Source organism: Patella vulgata, chromosome 4 (assembly GCF_932274485.2).
Source record: "Patella vulgata chromosome 4, xgPatVulg1.2, whole genome shotgun sequence".
NCBI classification, from domain to species: Eukaryota; Metazoa; Mollusca; class Gastropoda; family Patellidae; genus Patella; species Patella vulgata.
Window position 1 is genome coordinate 28,286,378 of NC_065882.2, and position 16,869 is coordinate 28,303,246.

General features: G+C 35.8%; 2 protein-coding genes across 5 annotated transcripts in view; one reads left to right on the plus strand and one right to left on the minus strand.

The window, feature by feature from the left end:
* Positions 1 to 12,052, minus strand: part of LOC126819639 (regulation of nuclear pre-mRNA domain-containing protein 2) — an 89,794-nt gene extending 77,742 nt beyond the window's left edge. For both annotated transcript variants that reach the window (XM_050547778.2, XM_050547779.2), the window contains exon 1: positions 11,687 to 12,052. In XM_050547778.2, the coding sequence (XP_050403735.1) occupies positions 11,687 to 11,852 (166 nt within the window). In that variant the 5' untranslated portion in view covers positions 11,853 to 12,052. The remainder of the gene's footprint in view (positions 1 to 11,686) is intronic.
* A 212-nt stretch (positions 12,053 to 12,264) lies between these two features.
* The window catches only part of LOC126819642 (chondroitin sulfate synthase 1), a 74,525-nt gene continuing 69,920 nt past the window's right edge, over positions 12,265 to 16,869 (plus strand). For all 3 annotated transcript variants that reach the window (XM_050547783.2, XM_056100359.1, XM_056100360.1), the window contains exon 1: positions 12,265 to 13,667. In XM_050547783.2, the coding sequence (XP_050403740.1) occupies positions 12,822 to 13,667 (846 nt within the window). In that variant the 5' untranslated portion in view covers positions 12,265 to 12,821. The remainder of the gene's footprint in view (positions 13,668 to 16,869) is intronic.

The following is a 16,869-nucleotide window of genomic DNA, read 5'->3' on the forward strand; positions in this document are numbered from 1 at the left end:
TTTAACACAGAGATCATTGCTATGATAGATGTGTAATAAAGGTTTCAACAATCGGAAGTGACGAACGCAAAAGGAAAACACAAGTTATCCCTCTGTATAACTGACTGAAGTGACGAGCGATAACTGATACACGGGCGAATTTATACTCACTAATAATTCCTTGGGATGAGTTGTCAGGTATTCGAGTGGTCAATTTTATTGCCTGTCTGCCCAGCCCGCCCTCTCCCCCAGTACTTAGTACTAAGGGATAATTGGATGAAATGGCTGTCAAATTTACGATCTCTTAACTACAATATCAAACACTGGATCTAACAGGACATTGAAATTACAGATTGTTGTATTACGGTAACCCCCAACGGAACATTGGAATAACAGTTTGACAGATATCCAGGTCGCTAAAATTGAACACTTGGAATAGGGGATGTTTTGAATAACAGACTGTCAGTGTCAGATTTACAAATCGTCCAACCTTCTAGATATACAACTGTAACTAGTGGACCTTCCAACCTTCTAGATATAGGCCTACATGTACGGTAACTAACTAGAGGACCCTTTAACGATGGAAGAAATAAAATGCTGACCCTGATGGAAATTATCACTATTTTCACTTGGGTGTTAAAAAGGAAATTAACTATGTAGGAAACCATCTTAGTGTCTTGCTATTCAAGTTTAGGTCAGTGAGTTAGCGAGCCAGCGTCTTACTACCTGAGCCACCGCACAACCGATCAAAAAGCATGACCATCGGCAGTGTCAGCAGTAGTTCAGTTCTGAACGTAGGTCTCATTACACTCGCCCTGTACATTCAGGAACCATGCTATTGAATCCTTGTCGAAAAAATTTCACTTCCCAGTAAATTTTACTGGGCAACTTTTTACTGCTAAATGGTCACGACGTGTCTGTCCCTGTGAACTCCTGAACAAAGTAAATGAACATCTTTGTAAGAAAATAAGACCTTGCTTACCTCGCTACAACCAGTATCAGCGACACAACACGCTGTTTCATTCCCCCCCCCCCCCCAAGCTTACCTAAATTTTGTTTCATTTTATAAACTTTAATGGCCGAATTACTTAAATTTGTGCGTTACCGGTACCCTATATTTAGATTTCAATGGCGTCAGTCAAGTTGTTTAGCAGACGGGGACGTATTTTTGAACAGCTTGTTGTGTTGCTCAAACTGGTTCACACGTAACCTCAAGATTCCTCAAGCTGTATTTAGTTGAGGCAGACTCCGACTGAATTGTTAGCGCATCAAATTGCCACGAGCTGAAAGGCGTCAGTCGATAAATTCTAAATGCATGTCCTACCTTATTGTGTGATCAATCTCTGAACAACAGTAACACTTGCTGACAAACAAAAGTTGTTCAGTGAAACAGGTTTATCCAATATCACATACACCAACATTTCTTTCAGTCGCCATATTGAGAAAGTTTGACCTCTTTATGACGTCATATCCTACTCATTAAAATTTGAGGACCCTTGTTTTACGCGAAACGAAGTGCATATTTGTACAATATTTCCATGGATTGCGTATGTACCGTGTTGGTAGAGATTTTATATAAGGAATCAACGACGATGATGTTTATTGAAGGAATAATTAGGTTGCTCTTGACACAATGACAAAGTTGAAAATACATAATATCTATTGAGAACTTAATAATTATGATTTAAATAGTAGGCCTAGAGCATGACAAGTGCTTTAAATTATGATTCTTCTGCAACGGCACCAAAAATTTATAATGCCGTAGCTAAAATAAGTTGCCAGGGCACCACTGCATTTCTTCATATTTAACATATACATGTGTACTGTTGTCATTTTCCATCATGGAACGTGAAATTTTTATTTTCGTACATAGACTAACGGCTCGTACAATGATTTAATGTGTCAACTAATCTGGTTCTAATTGAGGTACTGTCATAAAGTATAAAATTTAAAGAGTTTTGGTGGAGTAATAAAGTCATCGAAATTTGTTTTCCTTTCAAACTTTTAGTTATTGGTGTTCCTGTGGTTGCGATCACATGCCAACCATAACCAAAATTAATTCATAAAATTTCCCACAATGTGCCATAGCCTTCTATAATAAGGGCACTATTTTAGAAAGTGGGCATGAAATACTAAATTATAACGGTAGGCTCTGAACAATATTTACGACTAAATCTTGCATCGATGAATTATTGACCTAATTCCAAATCCAACCGCGAAAAAGTTATGACCTATGCATTCATATATAAAAGGCATACATTTTTGATACATGTACACATGGACAATGGTGCAATTTAGGCTATTTTTATCATCGTAGCAGTCTGTGTTTGCTTCAGCTTTTATGACATACATGTACATATATAAAAGGCATACATTTTTGATACGTGTACACATGGACAATGGTGCAATTTAGGCTATTTTTATTATCGTAGCAGTCCGTGTTTGCTTCAGCTTTTACGACAGTTTTGCTGGATATGCCGTGGTTAATTTCTAGCATAGGCTGTATGATCAAGATTATTATTTATTAAATGTTTTTTAAGGTTGATTACAATATAAAACCTTAAATTTGTTGCCATTCGTAGAATGTTTAATCACTAACGGTTGATTATGATAGCTTCTGTCTTTGTCAATGTCACGTGACATTATTTCGCCTCCTCTATTTTATTTATAGAGTTGAAAATATCTAAGCATAGTGTCTTGTATGACACACGCGGTAATTAAAATAAAAGCACCGAGTGCCATTTCAAGTAACAAAATGATTTGTTCACAATTTGAATAATATTTTATGAAGAAAGGTATTTGGCTGACCGAGTCTTCGGCAAAATGTCTTCTAATAGTAATAGGTCACTCATCGGCCAATTAGGCTACTGGTGGTGAAACTGATAATCAGACCATCACTAAAAATTATTAATAAATTTAAAATGATCGCCTTCAAATTATAGTCTATTGATTGATTTTGTTTCATTTAAAGAATTCCGTTCGTAATGTGCACCTTGCCAGATTTCACCTTTTGCCAATGTAGGTCATTTCCTGTTTCATGTTGTGTTGTTGGTTATCGACAAAGACTTTTGTGAAATCTCTTAAAATAGACAGCAAAAAAATTTTTGTGGAAAATAGATGGATATGATATGCAAGTTTAATGTGTTAGCAGTGCAGATAACTGAAAATTATGAATTTTACCGTCGGCTTAAAGAAGTAAACTAGTTATCAACTTTTGCGATGAGCTTTTCACTGTTCGGATGTTAGGTGTCACGTCGTCAGAATATCAAAGAGTAACATCTAACTTGTTGGATTAATACTGGTTCTAGCGAGGTACATGTAAGTAAGCTTTTATTTTCTCACTGAAAGGTGTTCATTTACATTGTTCAGGCATTTACAGGGACTGACACGCGAACATTTAGCTATGGTGGCTGATAGTGGCCATTTTAAATCTCGCCCTTTTCATAACGCGACAACACAACATCACGACAGTATTGACACAATCATACGACACTTTACTCTGTCGTAACATGGTGTTATTTTTGTCGTAACGTCGAGATGTAGACTTGTCGGCTTAGTCTCTTTCTACAAGTCACAAAAATACAACTGTACTCATTACATCATATAAGTAGCAGATTAGATAAATAAAATAAAGATAAGACTCCTGCAAAAGAGATACATGTAATAGGAAAACGTTGATTAATTATTTGTTTTCTCAAAATAATGAAACATTTTGCGCCCAAAAGTGAATTATATTCGTTATTATATTCAAAAAATCTAGAATTACAATAGCAGGACCAAAGTGAATTAGCTATGTTATTTCCTTGAATAAGAAGTGGTGTCGGGAGGTAACGATCATGTTATCATACATTTCCTCGTGTACGACACCCACCAATACTTATAGATGACTAGAGCGATAGTTTAGAAGGGATTTCAGAAGATATCACATTTGTTTTATTACATGGTGGGAAGGGGATTGTTGAAAGCCTCAAATCGGGCCACATTCTTTAAAATTACCGCATTGGTGTAGCACGCCACCCCAATAGTTGCAGGAGAGGTTTTTTATGAGGTGCAGAAAACGATTCACAGATTGACCTAATCACATATTCACCCGTTTGGCATCACTAATGAGATCGAGGCCTAGATGATTAAAAATAGACCCAGCAGTATTGCCTTCAACTATGAACACACTCTAAAAGTCCCATACACTCCCCTCCCCCACGTCTCTTTTTTTTTGTTTTACAAATAATTTCCGAATCAATAAAATAGTATCAATGATGTTTGATACGACTGGAAAATAATATGCCTAAAATTGATTAAACAACATACACGTAGGGTAGTAATAGAAAATGTTAAAGTTTGAATCTGTATCGTACATTTACTCAATATATTCCTTCCAATGGATCATCATTTAACTTGAAAACAAGTTTTATCTGCCAACGCTCTGTACAGGCTGCGAATCTAGATGGACTTTGGTCAAATTTGGAACAATTATTACTTTCAAAGAAAGGATGACACCGTCGGATGTATATGCATGAGAGCAGGGCTGTCGGTAATTTTTCACAGTTGATTAGCAGCACTGCTAATCAAAAAGTCCAATTTCGTCAAATTTGATTAGCAAATTTAAAAATTGATTAGCAGTTTTTCAGTTTCAATGTAAAACACCTAAATAACAAGATATTACTTTAGCTCATAACAAATATGATTAGATTCCATTCTGACTATTCTTAGATTTTTTAGCACTGCCACAAGTACTTGTGACAGTTTGTGAATGTGATATAGAAATTTAGTTAGGTCTTATGTCTGAAGCCAATTCTTGACAGTGACTTCCGAAGCCCCACTCATTTTAATTGTTATTTTTTTGTTACGTTAGAAATCTTCGTTAGAAAACAATTTCGTCTGCTTTTTATCGTGTATTACTATTTTTCTTCAATCGGACACACCTCGATTAACTAGACACACACGATATAAACAATAATGTTTTACGGGAATTTTTACTTTGATTTATCATTTTACAATACGTTAACATGTATTTATTTTTTTATATTTTATTTACAATACGTGGGGGATACATTGGATTTATTTCTTTCAAAATGAATATGATATAATTACTTGATGTCTCGCAACGTGAGTGGTACTACTTGATTCCCTATTTCCGGTTTAATAGTCCCTATTCATGAGTTATGTGTTATATAGTATTGTGTCTGGTAGTTCGAGAAGAAAATGTCACACGGAGAATTCAGTTTTGTTTATAAAATTTTATTCAACATTTTATACACGTTGAAAGTGTTGAGTAAGCCTTCTAGTCTTCAAAATGTGGATTATTCTTGTGTCAATATCCAAAATGACAGGCATATTGATGATTCGCAGTAACTGCGAATCAAAAACGTTAGATTTTAATTTTTGGTTAGCAACGGACAAAATATGTATCGCAAATTGCGCTGCGATACTGGTTGTCGGCAGCCCTGCATGAGAGAAACCACTACTGTCATATTGAAACATGTTTTTTTTTAAAAATCTTTTTTCTTCGATCGACTGACTGCTTCCCTTGTTTTCAAGTTAAATGATGATCCATTGCAAGGAACCTATTGGGTAAATGTACGTAATCATTGACACAGATTCAAAATGTAATATTTCTCATTACTACCCTATGTTGTTTAATCAATTTTAGACATTATTTTCCAGTCGTATCAAACATCATTGATACCATTTTATTGATTCTGAAATTATTTGTAAAACGAAAAAAGAGACGTGGGGGAGGGGGCGTGTTAGACTTTTAGAGTGTGGACTAGATATTACTTGATGTTCAGTAAATTGACTTAAGACCACAATACTCACGTCCACGTCACGTACATTTAATTATTCGTTTCTAAATGCAAGAATTAAGCACGGAAATACTGTGAAAAGCCGCCATTTGCACTGTTTACATTTCGCTCTGTCGTAGGCAACAGTTACTCACACAATTTGAAAGTAGATAATTTTATAACTATGGATTTCACACCATCTACATGTACGCTTGTTTCCTTCTGCTTGACACTAGTTTATAGCATATGAAGTATTATATCTAAATAAATTAAAACGCACCCCAGGTCACCTAAAATAGTTCTATTGTAGGTATGCCACCACAGTAAATATAGTGGTAGCTGGGATGGAAATGCACACGGCTCATTGCCTGGAGTGTTTAATCATTTAAAATGTTTAAAACAATTTCCATAAATAAAGGCAATGAATAATTTATAAGAAAATTTACAAAATCAAATAATTAGACCGGAAAAATATTTCATATATACATGTAAATATAATTTGTAGCCTAAATATAGACAGGATATGTGAGAAAGGAATTACAGGGGGCGCTACCTGCCCTACGCACGCAGTACATGTAAATACGGGAGCATGCACAGGTGTGATTCGTGTTTTGATAATCAATGTATTACGGATATTTTAAAATCTGAATTCTACACCTCAACGGCAAAGTATTCGATTTAGTACGCAAGTTTGGTACCATGATACTTGGCAGAATTCGCGTGGATACAGATGTGAGATGATAGAATTGTACGAATCTTCGAGTCACTCAGCTAAAGCCGATTCGCCAACTTTCAAGAACTCTTTGGCATTTCTATGTTGAAGAAATAAAAATGTTTCATATTACGATGTTTATATGGAGCAATGTACGTCAAGACATAAACAATTTAAGAGCGTGTGTGTGTACTTACATGTATGGATATGTGTCATGTGATTGGTCTTTGATAATTGAGAGTGACAGGTTATTTACTGAAGTGACAGGTATGAAGAAAAGCTATCTGTCGCTTGCGACAGGTAGCTTTTTTTAAACATTTCGAGGCCTGGTTGAAGGCAATACTGGGCCTATTTTTAATCATCTAGGCCTCAATCCCATTAGTGATGCCAAACGGGTGAATATGCGATAAGGTCAATAACAGCTGTGAATCGTTTTCTGCACCTCATAAAAATCCTCTCCTGCAACTACATGTATTGGGGTGGTGTGCTACACTAATGCAGTGATTTTAAAGAATGTGGCCCGATTTGATTCTTTCTACAATCCCCTTCCCACCCTGTAATAAAACCAATGTGAAATCTTCTGAAATCTTCATTATTTTAAGAAAACAAATAATTAATCAACGTGTTTCTATTATTTCTTTTGCACGAGTCTTATTATTTATATTTATCTAATCTGCTACTTACATTGTATATGATGTAATGAGTACAGCTGTATTTTTGTGACTTGTAGAAAGAGACTAAGCCGACAAGTCGACGTTACGATAAAATTGACACGATGATACGACAGAGTAAAGTGTCATGTGATTGCGTCAATAGTGTCATGATGTCGTGTTGTTGCGTTATGAAAAGGGTGAGATTTAACATGGCCACTATCAGCCGGGAGCAGATCGTTTCATCCCACTACCGGTTCACCCCGGGCTGTTTCATCCCAAATTTACACGGGTCCTTTCATCCCACTTATTTCGAGTCGTTTCATCCCACAAATTTAAAAACCGGTATTACATGAATTTTTAATATTTTATTGATACATTAATACCAATAACAATATGTCAATGCAATTTTATCATGAATAGTTTGTTTCACTATAACAGGATTGCCAGTGATAGAACAGATCAAAGAATAAAATTGCACGTAGCCACTATTTCGACACGTGTTATCTTGAGTTGTTCAGACTACAGTTCCTCCCAAATTTTTTGGACCAAAATCGCCGCGACGCGGTGAAAAAAAACTTTCGGAATTCTCTTAGATTTCACGGTGAAATTTCGCTCGATTCCGCGGCGATTTTTCTCTAAGATTCTCTAGGAATTCACCGTGTTTCTCTAGGAATTCACCGTGTTTCTCTAGGAATTCACCGTGTTTCGATAAGAATACATCGTGTTTTGCCGTGCTTCCCGCAAGGAATTCCCGAGCCTACCTTAAGCTAGGGTCGAACTAATATTGTCTATAATAAATTAAAGGAGTTGTAATATAGTAAGGCTCCCGGGAAACGTGTACATGTATAATGTACAGGCCGGTTTGAATAACAAATGAGTTAGGTAATCTCAGGAAGACATTTACCGGCATTCTGTATCGGTTAGGATTTTTTCCCCAACGCACTTTATACATACATAACGCCGGCCAAAATGTATGCAAACTATGAACAACTTACAATTTTTTCAACATATCAATTCATCTTCGTCTATAACTTAGATGTAATCCGTCAATTTGGGGCTGCTATCAAATCCAAACTTTAAATTATATACGATGAGCTTTTACACATTACTTCATTACTCGCAGCTTCGGTTAATCTAAATCAATCATTCATACAGCACGTACAGTAAATCACTCCGCGGGTCGCTTAACGGTATGTTACGTGGTCAGAAACGCGCCAAAAGATTGAAACTACATGTATATTCTTACACTGTTTTACTCGGGGAATAATATCCGCTGTGACAATATACATCTACTTTATGTCACCCAATTCATTTCGGTGGGAGCAGATATTGAATAAAGCCATTTCACACACACATACGTGTACATTACTCGCAGCTTCGGTTAATCTAAATCAGTCATTCATACAGCATGTACAGTAAATCACTCCGCGGGTCACTTAACGGTATGTTACGTGGTCAGAAACGCGGCAAAAGATTGGGACTACATGTATATTCTTACGCTGTTTTACTCGGCGAATAATATCCGCTGTGACAATATACATCTACTTTATGTCACCCAATTCATTTCGGTGGGAGCAGATATTGAATAAAGCCATTTCACACACACATACGTGTACATTACATGCGCCTCATATATTTATAAATAAAATAAAACCAAGTACGAACAATCCAAACCATTAGACAAAATTCAAAGTCCTAAACGAGTGTGTTAATTCTCGTCTTCACCCCATTATAATTTACTTATTTTGAGTACACTTTCTGAATGATTCCATTCTTTTGTACGTCCAACTTGTCGATTTCCTACTGCATATACATGTACCCTGTGTAGCTGCAATCTATAAGCCTATACATACATGTATGTTTGCGTTTAAAATCTAGATATATCAGAAGCTCAAAAGTTATACTAGACGGTGAATACGCAAGTTTCAGGGTTGAACCCGCATCGATATTGCATAATATCGGACCCATATTTATCTTTGCTACTCGGACAAACCCAAAGAACCACTCGGACCAATTAAATTGCATTATAAGGCTTGATTTATTCATTTTAAAAATATAATACGGACAATATGTTATTTATGATTAAATCACAATACAAAGAGGCGAATAATTTATAGATGAGTATATTCATAGCTTAAGAATGGCCGCTGCCGGTAAGTACATATTAGCAAATATTTATCTTTATTACATCAACAATTTAATTGTTTTTCTTTGATGGGCTTCATGATGAAACAATACCACGGGTAAGTACATAATGCTTTATTATTTCAAAGAAAGCAGATGCATATTTAAACAAACACAATTATCAATTATTAAAACAACAATTAAAACAAATAGTGTATCAATTGTAGCCGCGATTAAGAATTGAAAAGGGATGTTTTCTTAGGGAGCCAGACTTTGTTTTTGTAAAGAGCCTGCTTAACATTAGTATTGTATCTGATGATTACATTGTATTAACCACCTGAATGGGTCAAATTCAAAGAATGAAATGGCTTCCTGTCGAAAGCCTTTCTCTGTTAGCTTGGTGGTTTGTTCTCAAAATAAGTAAATTATAACGGGGTGAAGGCGAGAATTAACACACGTGTGGCCATTGTATAAATATATGACATGCTCATGTATTGTACACGTCTGTGTATGTGTGAAATGGCTTTGTTTAATATCCGCTTCCACCGAAATAAAATGAGCGGCACACAGTAGATGTATATTGTCACAGTGGATATTTGTCGTAAGAATATCCCTTGGTTGAATGCATGTAAATGTACAGTAAAATAACAAATACATGGCGCTGTCACTTTTGTGACTTTCGCAGTGTACCCCCTCCCACCCATATTATTTTAATACGTCATAATACATTATTATCATATACCGGTGACAGTCAAGATTTGCTAAATACTTTTCGCCAAGTAACACAGCGTAAGAATATATAGTCCCCGTGTCGAACCCAACATCTTATGTTTTCGCGCGTTTCTGACCACGTGACGTACGATTAACCGAATTGCGGAGTGATTTACATGTATGGCACTGTGATTTATGAATTGATTGATTTGGATTAACTGAAGCTGCGAGTAATGAAGTTATGTGTAAAATCTCATCGAATATAATTTAAAGTTTGGATTTGATAGCAGCCAATAAGATGAAATGATACGTTTAAAAAATTGTAAGTTATTCATTGTTTGCATACACGTACATTGTGGCACCACGTTATACCTGTACAGTGTGTTAGAAATAAAACATACGATCGTAGCTGCCTCACCAACGGTTAACATATCTTGTATTCAACTTAAAATAAATTACATTTTTCGTCAACATGCTTACATCGGGATGATATCGGCACTCAAGCGATTCACCGCGAAACACCATAATTCACCACGAAACACCCTATTTCGCGGTGATTTGGCTAGCTGCCGTTTCGCTAGTGATTCTCCAAGATTCCACCGTGAAATAGAGTGTTTTTCCGCGGTGTTCAGCGATTATAGTCCCAAACTCCAGCACTGTAGTGTACCTGGCGCCTCAAAAAACCCAACGTTAAAAGAAAGCATGCAATGTCCACCTTACAACAAGTTCCATTGATTTACGATTTATTTTATCATTTATCACACAGTTTAGACAACAATGTGTTACGATTCACATTTTGGTATTCTAAATGAATTCTTATATTTGGAATTGTTTAGTTTCATTTCGTGTACGGAAATTAAATCAACGATTAGTTTTAAAATTAATTATCAATCTAATTTGTCTTATTTAAAAGGGGCTCCTGCGCAATTTAGTTGATTATTTGATAATACGTATAGAGCCCATTTGGCGAGTGATTAAGCTGTCAATATGTAATTATAAAATACCTTTTTATAAAGAAGATAAATGATGTTAGACATCATAAACTAACAAACAATACATACGAGTATACTTTATTACAAAAACATTGGTGAACTAATCTAAAATCATAATGGCAATTAACTAACAATACGAATAAACAATACGAATATACAGCAGTGAACTAATCTCGGTCGTGATCGATAATCAACAAAAATCGACGAGTAAAACTTATTAATTCCATACATTATTGTTTATTTAACAATAAGTAAGTGTTTAACAGTTTATTTAACGATAAGTTAGTACAACTCAGTTAATTGACTGCTATTATAATAACAAGGGGAATGAAACAGCCCGGGATGAAACAGCCCGATAAAAAATTAGGTTGGGATGAAACAGCCCGGGGTGAAACGGTTGTGGGATGAACTGACCCACATCCCTATCAGCCATCCTATTTAGCAGTAAAAAGTTGCCCAGTAAAATTTAAAAGTTGTCGAAATTGACAAGGATTCAATACGACAATAGGATAGGACGGTTACTGAACTATGTCAGCAGAGACCTATAGCACTTGTAATTGCATTAGTTGTTCCTACGGATTTCCCACTTATTTAATCAATGACAAAAATAAAAACTGCCCGGGTTCGGGTACTGCCTTGTAATGTTTGCTAGTCTCCCCAGCAGAGTGTGAGAGTCTGCTGGCACTGTTCTCAGTTATGTCTTTCAATTTAAAAGGCATATTTTTTACTTACCCTTCCTTAGCACTTTTAACCAGATATTAACCAAAACACTACTCTCAGACTTGTGGTGTATTATCCACAGAGAAACACTTTGTATACTGTCTTGTGCACCTGTTAGGCTCTCGAATTTCTTCTGTACACTTGTCTCGTTCAAGCCGGTCGCCATTTTTGTTTGCATCGACGATTCTCCAATAAAACGTGCAGCTTTCCTTTCATATTACTGTCATAAAGAGTAATGCATATATTTTTCAGGTCCTACTTGTGTAGTACAGTAGTTTACTGGTAATTACGGTATCAGATTGTTTGATGTGTTTTAATTTAATCGTTTTTTCCTCGTTCAGCTATGGAAATTCTTCGCAGCCCGCAACACAGTCGCCATGTTGCTAATCTCGTTTACGAGATTTATTTAGTTAGAAAAAATATATTCTTATTTTATTCTATTTGCAATGAGTTCGGCTTGCTTTAAAATCTATTAAAGAAAATTAGTATTTTTTTTTTCGCAAGACTTCGCCTGTTCTTTTATTTTTATTTAACTCCGGAGGATTCCACGTGACGTCATGTTGAATGTGATTGCTTGTTTATGACGTGACGACAAGCGCTTTATAGTCTGTGAACTAGACCGCTAAATATTCATTCATGCAGGTCAATGCTTCGATCATTTTAGTGATAGATACAATAACGGGCGTTTACAACTTTTATAAAAGTTTTAAAATAATTAGGATGGGAAGAGGATGTCTAGTCCATCTACATGTTTGAAATAACTCATTCTTCGAAGGGGGTGCAAGAAGTAAGGCCGAGAAGTTGTTTTAATAAGTTATAACATAATGACACAGAACGTGGCTAAATCCAGTATTACTATAAGGACAAGGGGGCAGGTTTTTGAGAGTGGTGTACAAGTGACCCGACTAATTTCGTCATGCTTGTGCTCAAGAAATAGTTAAGAAAAGTTATGGAATTGTTAAACCTGAGGATAATTTATCTACACACTTTTTGTGTAGAAACGTGGATATTATCATTTATTTAACACTGAAACTTGGAAGTTACTGTAGAAGTTTTAATATTGACTAGTTAGTAAATAGAAACGTTGTTTAAATTTTTATAAACTTTGTTTAGTTGAGATTTAGAGTTATAACTTAGGATTATTCAGATGTTTGAGTTTTATTGTATTATTCCGGCTTCTAGACCGATGAATGGCAAATTATCAAGTACTATGGCCAGAAGAAAATATGGATTTAAGACAATTAATTTTGCTGTCTTCTTTTTCGGTCTTCTTTTTGGTCTTCTGACCGGAAATTGGATAAAAGGCACCATACTGGGTCCCTATTCAATCTCAGAATGTGGTTTTCCAGAAATGGATAGCCCAAGTGGTGCATCGGGAGAGGCTATAGACATTCCGTATGAACAGGGAAAGCCCCAAGAGAAAAAAGATACTTTTGTCATTGTGGGAATCATGACAGCCAAGAAATTTATTGATACCAGAGGACTGTCAGCATTTAGAACATGGGTCAACTCAATCAATGGAAAAGTGATGTTTTTCTCTAGCGAAGGATCTAAATCAGGTTATGGAGTACCTGTTGTGCCACTACCTGGTGTGGATGATTCTTATCCACCACAGAAGAAATCATTTATGATGTTAAAATATATGCATGATCATTTTATTGATAATTATGAATGGTTTGTTCGAGCAGATGACGATGTATTCATTAAAGGAGATAAATTAGAAAAGTTTCTGCGATCAATAAATAGTTCAAAACCACAGTTTATAGGACAGGCTGGTGTTGGGAAACAGGAAGAATTGGGACGTCTCAGTCTGTTAGCAACTGAAAACTTTTGTATGGGTGGTCCTGGCATGATTTTTAGTCGGGAAACTTTGCGTAGAATGGCACCTCATGTAGGAGATTGTCTTGCCAATCTCTATACTACTCATGAAGATGTAGAAATTGGTAGATGTGTAAGAAAATATGCAGGGATACAGTGTACCTGGGCATATGAGGTTTGTGAAAATCCTTATTAAAAGTAATAGTTTTGTGATAAAGTGTATGGGGTGCAGGCTGTTTCGTAACCTGGCTGTTTCGTACTTAGTTCATTCGTACCTCACTTCGTACCTCAAATTGATTCGTACCTTTTCCTATGTTGTTGAAATCAGTTGAAAAAAATTGAAAATGCCGAACCAGAATTAGAATATGCACGAGATTTGTATCTCAAATTCATTAGTTCCTTTTCCTAAATCCAAAGGCTGCGCAAAATTTATAAAAATGGCTGCCTAACGAGAATTAGAATACACAGGTGATTTGTACCTCAAATTGATTCGTACCTTTTCCTATATGTTGTTGAAATGAATTGAAAGAAATTAAAATAAATCTATATGTTGTTGAAAGAAATTGAAATAATAAACGATTACCTGCCTTTCTTTTAAATCTGATGTTGATTATCGAACCCATTCTGCTCAGTGAGTTGTGATTTTTGACGACAGTTGATTGGTGATTGTTAAAGCAGTTTAAAAAACGATTGAAAAATATATTTAATCTGGGGTTGATTATTGAACCCATTCTGCTGAGTGAGTTGTGATTTGTGATTATTGACGACAACTTATTGGTGGTTGTTAAAGCGATTAAAAACGATTGAATATACTAAGAATTCCAAAATCAATTTAACTCATTGTAAGGTGAAACTGCATGCTTTCTGATATGGTTGGGTTATTTGTGCCTAGAAACAGAACGCAGCAATCAAGTCTCCAAAAGGTGCCTACGTGTGAAGATAGGCGTACACGTTTCTTTGATCTGTTATATCATGGACCGTATATACGGTCATAGGCTGTCACAGGGTAATTCTGTTATTGAAACCCAACTGCATGAAAATGGCTTTCGATTGTAACCGATGTAAATTTAGTGAAATGCTGAAGCAATTTTAGTATAAATGTATGTGAATTACTACTATTGGGCAGGCTGTGTAATATAAATGTAGCGTAGCCGTTGGATTTGATCAAATCGTTTCACCTTTATTTCAATTTCTTTTAACTGATTTCAACAACATAGGAAAAGGTACGAATCAATTTGAGGTACGAAGTGAAGTACGAAACGGCTCATGTGAGGTACGATTGAACTAAGTACGAAACAGCCAGGTTACGAAACAGCTGACATCCAGTGTATGATATGATTATGAATTGTTATTATTTATTATTAACTTGGCAATAACAGTAAAAACAGTGTAATTTTGATAATTACATGTATCAGTTGTCATGTTCCATTAAAACTATCCAGGGCTTTATTCATCATTTACTATACATGTACATACATACATGTACAATATTGGAACTTAATTTACATGTATTAATTTACATACATGTACATGTAGTTCTCCCTATTTAGAACTCAGTGGTAGATTAACCAATGGCAGTAGGAGTCCCAATTGTCACACACATGCACTGTGGATTTTTATACGCCCACATTTTCATGTGGATGTATATTGTCGTCGCCCCTGTCCGTCTGTCCGTCCGTCCATCCATCCATCCACAATTGTTTGTGAATATTCTACAAGTACATGTCACAATTTTTATCTGATTTCAATGAAACTTGAAATATAGGTTTATCACCCTAATATCTCGGTTCCTTTCGATATTGGCACGTATCAGACTTTAATTTCATGGATTATGGCCCCTGATTGTACGAAAAATCATGTTTATAGCTTGTGAACACTGTAGAGGTCACAATTTTTATTTGATTTGGTTAAAACTTGAAATACATGTTTTTAACCCAAAGATATTAGTTCCTTTTGATATTCGCGCATATCGAACAACTTCTTGAATTATGGCCTCTTGATTGTACGAAAAATCACGTTTTTAGCTTGTGGACCCTATAGAGGTCTCAATTTTTATCCGATTTAAAAAAACGTTTGAATATATCACCGTTACACCCTAAGGTTGGTTGAGTTTGAATTTCGTAAAAATCGGACCGAAACTGACTGACAAAATGGCCGCCCCTCGTTTGAATATATCACCGTTACACCCTAAGGTTGGTTGAGTTTGAATTTCGTAAAAATTGGACCGAAACTGACTGACAAAATGGCCGCCCCTCGTGCGCAAATAGTGTCAAAATATTGTGTATCAGGGTTGTGGACCCTCTGGAGATCACAATTTTTATCTGATTTTGATGAAACTTCAAATGCATGTTTATAACCCAAATATCTTGGTTCCTGTCAATTTTCGTACATATTGAATCGTAACTTCCTGAATTATGGCCCCTGATTGTATGAAAAATTGCGTTTTTAGCTTGTGATCCCTCTACAGGTCACAATTATAATCCGATTTAAAAAAACATTCCAATATATCACCGTTACACCATAATTTTGTCTGGGTTTAATTTAAAGAAAATCGGACATAAACTGACGGATAAAATGGCCGCCCTTGTACGCAAATAGTGTAAACATCTGGTACCGTATATCAAAGTTGTGGACCTCTAGAGGCCACAATTTTGATCCGTTTTTGATGAAACTTGAGATGCAAGTTTATAACCCAAAGATCTTGGATCCCTTCAATATTCACGCAGATCGGATCGTAGCTTCCTGAATTATGGCCTATGATTGTACGAAAAATCACGTTTTTAGCTTGTGGTCCCTCTAGAGGTCGCAATTATTATCCGATTTAAAAAAAACCATTCGAATATATGACCCTTACACCATAATGTTTGTTGAGGTCGAATTTCGTGAAAATCAGGTCAAAACTGCCGGACAAAATGGCCGCCCCTCGTACGCAAATAGTGTAAACATCTGGTAAATCAATGTTGTGAGCCCTCTATCTAGAGGTCACAATTTTGATCTGATTTCGATGAAACTTGAAATACATGTTTATAACCCATAGATATTTAGTTTGTGGTCCGATTTAAAAAAAAACGTGTGAATATATCACCAATACACACTAAGATCTTGGTTCCTTTTGATAATCACGGATACCTGAACTTAACTTCCTGGATTATGGCCCCAGATTCTCTAGAGGTCACAATTTTTTTCCGATTTTAAAAACCGTTTAAATACATCACCATTCCACCATAATGAAGGTTGAATTCGAATGTCAGGAAAATCGAAATGAAACTGCCCGACAAAATGGCCGCTCTTTGTACACAAATTGTTACGAAGTGTGTAATACTACGAAGGTTGTGGACCCTCTAGAGGTCACAATTTTTATCCAATTTTGATGAAAC